The sequence below is a fragment of the Dioscorea cayenensis genome, chromosome 20 (assembly GCF_009730915.1).
Source record: "Dioscorea cayenensis subsp. rotundata cultivar TDr96_F1 chromosome 20, TDr96_F1_v2_PseudoChromosome.rev07_lg8_w22 25.fasta, whole genome shotgun sequence".
Lineage (NCBI taxonomy): Eukaryota > Viridiplantae > Streptophyta > Magnoliopsida > Dioscoreales > Dioscoreaceae > Dioscorea > Dioscorea cayenensis.
Window position 1 is genome coordinate 28,433,929 of NC_052490.1, and position 9,886 is coordinate 28,443,814.

Below are 9,886 nucleotides of genomic sequence, written 5' to 3' on the forward strand. Positions count from 1 at the left end.
TATTAATTTTGTGGCTTGGCACAAGCCGCACAACTAACAAGAGTTTAGTTGAAAAACAAACCACAAATCATTCCATACTCCATTGAACTCTACATGTGGGCCCCATTGAGTTATTGAATAATTATGTGGTCATATTATACAAGAAAAAATAAAAATAAAAAATATTTTTGAAAATTAAAAAAACAACCAAACCTACTTTAAGAAATGTATTTGTAAAAAAATTAAAAAAATAAAAATAAAAATCACCATATTTTAATATTTTTACACATCATACTTGATAACACCAATAAAAAAAATATAAATATCAAAATGGTCTTTCTATTTTTTCGTTTTCCGCTTTTTTAATCCTCTAATATAAAATCCGCCATTTTAATCCTTATATTTACACATTTTCATCATTTAGTTGTAAAATCCGCTCTTTTGGTCTTCTTATTTAAACATTTTCATCTTTTTTGGTCTCTCTAATTCATCCACTAGGGGATGACAAAAGAGCGGATCCGTCGATTAGAGATCAAAAAGACAAAAAATATGAAAAATACTGAGGACAAAAAGGCGGATTTTATATTAGAAGGGACTAAAAAGGCGGGAAGGCTTGAAAAATAGAGACTCACTTTCTGATATTTTCAATCATAAAAAAACAATAATAATAATAATATTAAAAAAATAAATTAGGAGTTATAAAAAAAAAATTCCTTTTATAAAATAGTAAAATACTCAACTTTCTGAGGTTATAAATAAATAAATAAATAAATAAATAAATAATCCCAAGTTTATATAACGCTAAGGAATTCTCAATGTAAGTCCTTTTTCCGGCCACAGAGCCCCCCGCAACACATCGCCATAAAAACCTCAACCAGCCGACACGCCGTTTCAAAACCCTAGTTTTTGATCGTCTCCATTTCACACGATCGAAGCTCCGATTTCATCAATGGATCTCAAGAACCCCATCAATGGAGCTCGGAGTTCCGATTCCTTGGTGGAGTCCTTGTTTCACAGGAGGATTGATTTCCATCCGGCTCGGAAGCCATCTTCCGTTCAATCAGTCGGCGGCGACTTCCATCTTGAGACTTTGAATGCAGGGGCAAGCTCGCAGATGCCACCGGTGAGCACCGGAGCCTTGTCGGTGGGGAAAAAATCGGAGGGTGCTGGGGAGCTCGTTGAACATGGGCTGGACTCTGAGCTCAGCTTCAAGATCACCTACCGTAGGATTGTGAGTTGGTTTTTTTGCCTGATTCTTTTTGATTTGATGTTCTGAAATTGATGCAGTGAAAATTAGTAGGGTTTATGCTTTTTCTTTTTTATTTGTTTCTTTTTCTTTGTCTCTCTTGGTGATGCTGAGGTGTGGATTGCCTTATTGATTCGTGCTCTGAACTGTTATTGGGTCGGAATTGTTTTTCAAATCACGATTTTTATCTATTTTAGAAAGTGCAATATGCTGATATAGTCTTGGTTTCAGTAATGTTGACAGTTCTGTTTTTCTTCTTTAGCTGTTATGGTTTTATTCCACCATTGTAGAATTCATTTCTTTTCCAATTTAGGATTATTTTTTATGTTTTGCACACACTTGCTGGCTTGCTGCCTCTCTTCTTCTTCTTCTAAATGTTTCATGATGACTAGTGGAATTGTTTAATAAATTCAGTTAGCTTGTGTACCATAATTCACATTTTGTATGGTTGCTATTTTTCGTTTTTTATTCATGGATCTATTGTATGTGTATATTTGGCTGAACATTGAAGACCTAATTGTTCACAGGGTGCCGGTTTAGAAAATCTTGGGAACACATGCTACCTCAATTCAGTTCTTCAATGTTTGACATATACTGAACCTTTTGCGGCATATTTGCAGAGTGGAAAGCATAAATCTTCATGTAAGTTTTATTTGTTTCTCTCTATCTTGTTAGTATCTTTTGTAGTAGGTGGCTTTTTTTTCTTCTGAGAATCTATAAACCGAACCTTTTCTTAGTTCAGAACATTTGTTGGGCCATGAAATGTCAATGTAGTTGTATATTTATCAGTATATGTGCTCTTCAAGTGAAGACATTGTTAGGGATTAGAGGCAAACCAACTTGATTGCAAAGAAATTTCTTGGGGCATTTGAAGGTTGCATAACATGCATGTCTGTCAAGATAATTATGCATGTAGTTAAGTTTCCACTGTTCTTTCACTGTGATGCTTTTTTAATCTCTAGATGAAATAGAGAAAATATGGCAGTTAATATTAATCATGAATTCTTGTGTTATTCCATCTTTAGATTATTTTCCAGCTATTTCTGCTTGTCACCTTTATTTTTTAATGGAAATATTCATCTGCAATTCTGTTGCAATCTTTTCAAATATTGATTTTTTTTTTTTATTTTTTGGTATTCTTACAAAAAACTTCGGTTGAGAATTTTCTTCACTTAATATGGAGTAATGCTATGCCTTAAAATACACAAACAGATTTGGCATTGCATAATTACAATTTACACTTCTCAACTTCTTCTTGAAGGTCACACTGCTGGGTTTTGTGCAATGTGCGCCCTCCAAAGTCATGTCATGGATGCTCTTCGGTCAACTGGGAAGATATTATCACCATTACATCTTGTTAAGAACCTGCGCTGTATCCTTATATATTCCATGACATTATCTGCATTGATAAACTGTTAGGTGCATCTCGTACTACTAAATTAACTAATCCGAAAATCTTAAACTATATAGTCCTTGATGGGTAGTTAAATGTTTCACAAATCATTTCTTTATGTGATATTCTTAAGGTTATGAGAGAAACATGCATACTTAAATATGTGAGAAACATATTCAATGGGTGAACAAGGACATGGAATTTCTTTATCATACTTAAATATGTTTTACAGATAAATTGGTCTTAATCTAACTTGTCTTTTTAAATTTCTCTTGCCTATGAATAGTTACTATGTTTGCTAGGACCTTAAAATTTTGGTATCTCATTAGAAAACTTAAAGAACTTTTGTTTGCCCTAAAAGAAGACATCTCGAGGAGTCTATAGATTCCAACTATCTCTAGGTATTTGGATATCATCCATGATGATTAGTTTACCTGTATATAGAATACTATTTATTGTTTCTTTTGCTTATATTATGCAACCTTTGACTGAATGATAAGGTATATCTCGTAATTTTCGCAATTCTAGACAAGAAGATGCTCATGAGTACATGGTTAACCTGCTAGAGTCGATGCATAAATGCTGTTTACCTTCTGGAGTGCCAAGTGAGTCTCCTGTTGCTTTCGAGAAAAGTTTGGTCCACAAGATTTTTGGCGGTCGTCTCAGGAGTCAGGTGAACTATACAGCTCATCCAAGAAGTTGAAGATGATTGCAATCTGCCTACTTATATTTGGAAATCAGTATTGAGAGATCTATATTGTGATACAGGTGAAATGCACACAATGTTCTTATTGTTCCAATAAGTTTGATCCTTTTTTGGATTTGAGCCTGGAAATTACAAAGGCTGACTCTTTACATAAAGCATTTGCACGCTTCACTGCTGTTGAAGAATTAGATGATGGCAAGAAGCAATACCAGTGCCAGCATTGCAAACAAAAAGTCAGGGCACTTAAACAACTCACCATTCACAAGGCTCCATATGTTCTCACAATTCATCTTAAGCGCTTTGGTTCTAGTATCCCTGGACAAAAGATTGATAAAAGGGTGGAGTTTGGTCCTGCTTTGGATTTGAAACCCTTTTTAAGCGAACCCCATGTGAGTAGATTCTTTGGGAAATTATCGCAGTTGCCTCCTGATAAAAATGAAATAATTTTGATTTGAATTTGAATTTGCAGGATGATCTGAAGTACACTCTTTATGGTGTTCTGGTACATGCTGGTTGGAGCACCCATTCTGGTCATTACTATTGTTATGTTCGCACATCAAGCGGGATGTGGCATTCTCTTGATGACAAGCAGGTTAAAAGCCAGTGTAATGTTCTTTTGTTTTTATTTACGTTGATATGCTAGAGTACTAGCAGATAATTAAGTCATCATGCTAATACATTGATTATATTTCAGTATAAGTATAATGAATGGTGAGCTGTGCTGCTAGAATGTCTCAGGTTATTATTCATACTAAACTCTGCTCATGATCTGTGCCTGTAAATTGGCCAGGCAAATCTGCTTGTAGTGGTAATTCACCATTTTGAAACTTCGGTATGCTCAACTAGTGAGCAGTATGGTCCTTGATAATTAATTTGTCAGCAAATCCCTTTTGGAAGTTGTTTGGTCTGTAATTCAAGTAGCATGTATTTATGCCATGATTATTTTTCCAAGAAAATGAATTCTGTTTTCAGTCTTGAAACTTTTTTGTAGTTAAAGCACTAAAATTAGCAGGTATTATTTGTGAAAAAGCAATCTTGCTTCCTATTGTGTTTCTATGTGCTATAGAAGCCTTAAATTGATGTGGGCAGCTTTGTGACTGTGATGTAATGACTGGCTTTTTAAGTGTGGGTTATGTTTCAAGGAGTACCATACCAAAGCATTGGATTGGCCTTTTCTTTTATCTTGTTAGTTCTACATGGTTGAATTACCAAGTTGCTCATTATCTTCTGTCTTCTTATCCTTTTTCCACCTTTTTATCTTTCTGATATGGGTGAAGATCACATTTGCATATCACGGTGTCTTCATAAAATCCTGCCTACTGTGCTGGAATATATGCTTCTGCTCATTGCTGGGAGATGGACTGAATGAACTTCCTGAGTTTATTACATTTGAGATCAGACTTATATCCAGCACTGGGTGTAGTTGTGGTGTTGAGTCGGTCCAAGGGTTTAGTGGTTAGGTTTTTATTGCATGTGGGCATACTCTTCTTGGTGATTTTCTTATAGATGTTTGACTAGAGTCCTACAACCAAACATACCTGCATGTGTAGGCACTCATTTGTGCAAAGCTCATATGGATGCATCACTTTTTTGTGTCTTCCTCTTTCGAGTTGATTCCTGTTGAGTCTGTAGGCTGGTTGACCAGCTACCAGTGATTTTGGGAAAATGTTATTATCTTTTTATTTTTTATGAGATGGGTATTTATGTTTGAAATTTATGTTGAACAGAGTCAAATGAAGATTAGCTGCCACAATGTAGCCAATATTCTGCATCATTCATTGTCTAAATTAATTAAATTTGCATGGCATCTCTACCTTGAACATTCAAACTGGATAACCCACTCATTATTATAGGAATAGAAAGAATTGTGGTCTTTCATTTACAAGTACAGAATTTGTTGAATAGAACTAGGTGATAAAGGAAGAGTCTTTACGTTTCTATTTTCTATGGACTATGAATGGTCAATACAGGGAATGTTTGCATTATATTTATTTGATATGTTCTTTTGGCTTTATTCTCTTCAACACAAAATTTGCAGGTTTTCCAAGTCAGCGAGAAGACTGTATTGGCACAAAAGGCTTATATGTTATTTTATGTTCGTGACAGAAGTACCACAACCAAACGGCAAGTTGATGCTATATGCAAGGAAAATAGAGCTGAAAATGTTTCTGGGCATAAAGTGGTTTCTCATGCAGCAAGACAAAATACGCCATTGGTAAGAAGATTAACCACTGAAGATCTTATATCTCTTCTTGATCTGAATCTTATTCTATCCAAGCATTGTTTGTCTTATTTGATTTACTAGTAAATGGACTCTTAAAATGTGTTTGGTCAAACTTGAGAAAAGTTAGTTATACTGATTGTAGGAGCAACTGAGGGGATTTGAGAAGTGACAATTTATGCATGAGGATGTGATAAGCATGAATCTTAGTCGCATATATTCTTAGTGTAAATTTGTTACTTGAACCTGTGTGACTTGACTCAATCTCTGATCATTGTCAGACATGATTCATAACTCAATTTCATGTTGAGTCTGATGTAATTTCTTTTTGTTTTAATTTTTCCAAGTTAACATTATCAATTCTCATGATACCCTCATTGAAGTTCGAAGTAGTAAATCTGATTTTATGTTGCCAACAATCTCGCATAATTTTTACAATGGAAGCAGTTATGTAGAATGGTGTATCTTTGTTGATCCACTTTAATTGGTGATATTGATCACACCAAAGTTTATTTTCTGAGATAAACATCAACATTTACTGAGATAAATATCAAACATTTTCTGAGATAAACATCAACCAGGAGTATCGCCAATGTAAATATGGTTGGAAAATGTCTGGGAAAAAAGTTGATTGAACCTGTTATAATTTTAACTTTCCACTGGGATAGATAACCAAACTTAAGAGAAAGAAAAGGACCAAATATAACAAAATTCTTTTCAGAAGGAATAGAAGAGATACTAATCAAAATTTTAATGAAAAATAATGAATTTAGAAACTCTTATGATAGAGGTTAACTTATGTTCTTGTGCCATTGGTGTGTTTTGTGTCTATACATGTTCGAATTATTGGTGCAGGGAGATATGTGGAATGAGGGCAGATTATTAGTGTGAACTATCTGAATGAGATGTGTTGGTGCAAACTATATTGTTTGGGCGATTATGAGAGGAACATCCTGTTATTTGCAGGAGGTTCTTTCCGAATCATGAAGGTTTGATTGATTTTGAAAGAGAATAAAAACAAAAAAGAGGGTATTGACTTGTACGCTATATGTGCTGATATTCTATTTAAGTTTTTTTGTGTGCAACTTGTAAGATCTTACTACAATTTGCATATATAAACTTCCAGTGGAACCATGGTGTTTCTGTCTTATAATTGGAGCTCTATGTCGTGACCTCTCATGATATTTGATTATTTTTGCCCATGCATTGTTTTCTTTTCATATATTTCACCAGGGTCATATCTGATGGCCCATCTCTTTTCTATATATGTTTCATTTGGAGGTTCTCTTCAGAAAGAAGCTGCTTCTTTTCAAGAGAAAGGCGCGAACCTACCAAAGGAAATTTCGATATCTCATAATAAAAGCCATGCTAAACTAAAAGAAGCTTTAGCATTACAAAACAGCAATAACAGTTTGACCAAAGAACTACAAACAACAGCCCTCTCAAAGGATTCATCAAACTTATCTGCTATTACCAAGACTGGCAGCCAGCTGATGATGGAAGAGTTTCTGCACATATTTCAAGCAAAAGATAGTGCTGCCGCATCTCGTACTGTTGATGTCCCCCTTATATCTGTAAGTTACCTGATTTATAGTAGAATCTCTGTGCTTGCCTTGTTGACTTGTGTTCAAGAATCTTTTTTGTTAATTAAAAAAAACAAATGTCTTCTGAGATGATAAGTGATCTCACAGAGAACAGCATTAATGTCGTGACTTTTATTGCTTGGTGTGGCAACTATATTATTCTTATCTTTCCTTTTTCTCTTTTTGTCTTTGGTTGTCTGATTTTGGTGCTTTTTTTTTTTCAATTCCTTTTGTAGAATGTTGACACCAATGCGAACTGTCAGAATATTATTACAGACAGAGAACTTAACAATAGACCTCCAAGACCAGGGCATATGGTTGATTCAAAGCACTCTGGTATGACTGAAGCAACTCAGAAGGAAGCTAATGAGCATGCAAGAATTGGAAACCAGGTACCTAACTTTTATGTGATGATCTTGGAATATGATAACTTCAAAATCAGGTCTGTGGACTTTCATTATTGTTGCTATTTAGGCATGCGAGAACAAAGATCCAGTGAATGATCCATGTGGTCAGAAAGTTGGAGAGAACTTGTTTGTTCAGAAGAAATTTTATGAACAAACCGCTAAAAGACTCACTTGGTGACTGCTGCCAGACTGCTCCTAAACGAAGAAAGCTTGACAAATTCACGCTTGAAAGAACCATGTGTTTTGGCCGGAAGCAGCTATTTCTTTCAGTTTTAAGCCTTCAAAAAAGGAAGAAAAAGAGATGCAAAAGATCACGTGTAAATTCAAGAAAAGGGATGAAGCATAAAACTGGGGAAAATCCCCAGAGCGATGACTGTGGGGCATCTACATCTAAAGCTGTTTTAAATGTTTCTTCTAATTCAATTCATTCATCAAGAAAACAATCCCGTTCACCTTTGGATTTGAAGAAAGATAGTGAAGGTATCAATGATGTAAAATGCTGCAATGGCAGTTCCATGAATACCAATAAAGGAGCTATGGAGGAGATGAGTAATAAAGTACTTTCTGCTCATGAGCAATCAAAGAATTTCCTGGACTCTTCTGCAGACCGACACAAGGCAAGAGAGACAGCTGTCTTAAAAAATGCAGATCACCAAGTTTATCTAAGTCTGCTGATGAGGGGCTTGAAAGAAACTCATGGTGTGTATTTTTTGCACTTGTCATATTTTTAATTTGGTATTGGATTGTTGTCTGCTGAAAAATTTCCTGTTTATTGTGTGTAGTTGCACAGTGGGATGACATGGATTCCCCTTCATTTCAGTCCAATGGCTCAACAGATGCAGGCAATAATGCTATTGGTTATGTGCCGGATGAGTGGTGAGTTTTCTTCTCTTTCTGTGCTTGGAACAAATAAGGTATTTAAGTTCGCTGGCATGGACAGCATGTATTTAACAGTTCTAACACAGTTGGCGGAGGTGTTTCACAACCTTGATCTTTACCCTCCTGTATTTGGTTGGATGGAAAACCATCAGCTATTATTTTATTTTATTTATTTATTACTTTGAGATGAAACAAATCAAATTTATTCCATTGGACATTTAGTTTAGGATGCAAAATTTTCTCGATATGGACACTGCTTACTATCAACTACTGGGATATGCATCACAGAATTGCCTGTTGCTCTCTGGAAACATGTGTTAAGGGGTCACTGAGTAGTTTGCTTATCACGATCCAGTTTGGCGAAGATTTGTTAGAAATGAACATCACATGATTTCTTTCATTTTTGGTGTTTATAATTAACTGTCCTTGTTTTCTGTCAGCATTAGTGAACATATACGCATCAGGATGTGTTTAGTGTTTAACTACTGGGATTGTGCATCACAAAATTTTGATTGTTTCAACTAATCTTGTGCTCATTTACATCATCTGTGATATCAGGGATGAGGATTACGATCGGGGTAAGATGAAAAAAATGAAGAAGGCCAAGCGATCATTCGATGGGCCGAATCCCTTCCAAGAAGCTGCTAACTTGAAAGCACAGAAGAAATCGAACCCAAATGTGAACCGGCGGCCTAGTTCGGCAAACACGCCCTTCAGGATATGATTACTGGAAAAATCTCCTCTGTTGTTGTGATTGTGCAATTTTGGAAGGTCAATCGTCCCGTCAGCTACCCTTTTTCTTCTATCTTTTCTTTTTTGAACAAGCGTATTATTAATACCACCCAAACTATTTTGTGTTATTTATTGGAGTGAAAAATCAAAAACAAAGTTGTAGCCATTTGTGTTTCTTTTTAATGAATTTGTTGTTGTTCAATGAGATTAAAAATGCTTTTGTGTCCATATCTTTTTATGACGTGTTTGGATTAAAGGAAAATGGAGGAAAATAAAAGTGAAACTAAAGAGGATGATTAAAAACTTATTATTAAAATTCCATATAAAATTTATTTTGGTTTTTCACTAGAAAATTGAACTGTTGCATACAATCACAAGCGGCACTTGGAGGGAGAATTTAAAAAGAAACTTAAATTCGATAGTTCAAATTGAGTTCTTCTTGAACTTATCTTTTCATAAGTTCTATTTTCCAAAGCATGTTTTTGTATCTCATTCATTAATGAACCTGCTCTTCATTGAAGAAGCAGCAAATAATTGCCATTAATATTTGGCATCAAATGCTTCACGCCTGGCTTGTGAATCCTTTTCTTTGAAACTACTCATTTGAAACATGATATGATTGCATATAAAGAATGTGTGTGGGGGACCTCCAAATCTACATATACTCTTTTAGGAGTAATTTTAACCAAAATACACCTTTATTTTCTTTAAGATTAATAGAGTTTCTCTTCCATACCCAA

The 9,886-nt window shown here is 34.9% G+C and overlaps 1 protein-coding gene across 1 annotated transcript; it reads left to right on the top strand.

Annotated features, from left to right (window-relative positions):
* The first annotated feature begins 790 nt into the window (after positions 1-790).
* LOC120251392 (ubiquitin carboxyl-terminal hydrolase 23) lies at positions 791-9,325 on the top strand. Its single transcript, XM_039259921.1, has 12 exons — positions 791-1,210; positions 1,753-1,867; positions 2,487-2,597; positions 3,119-3,291; positions 3,387-3,713; positions 3,794-3,916; positions 5,363-5,539; positions 6,838-7,119; positions 7,365-7,570; positions 7,672-8,234; positions 8,318-8,411; positions 8,973-9,325. The coding sequence occupies exons 1-12, from the start codon at positions 929-931 to the stop codon at positions 9,136-9,138; spliced, it is 2,619 nt and encodes an 872-aa protein (XP_039115855.1). The 5' UTR covers positions 791-928; the 3' UTR covers positions 9,139-9,325.
* Positions 9,326-9,886: the final 561 nt, after the last annotated feature.

Bases quoted from the DNA above. Each gene is read 5' to 3' on its own strand.
- LOC120251392 (XM_039259921.1), top strand. From the start codon at position 929: ATGGATCTCAAGAACCCCATCAATGGAGCTCGGAGTTCCGATTCCTTG. The intron at 7,120-7,364 runs GTAAGTTACCTG...TTCCTTTTGTAG, and splicing joins TTGATGTCCCCCTTATATCT to AATGTTGACACCAATGCGAA. The intron at 8,235-8,317 runs GTGTGTATTTTT...TATTGTGTGTAG, and splicing joins GGGCTTGAAAGAAACTCATG to TTGCACAGTGGGATGACATG.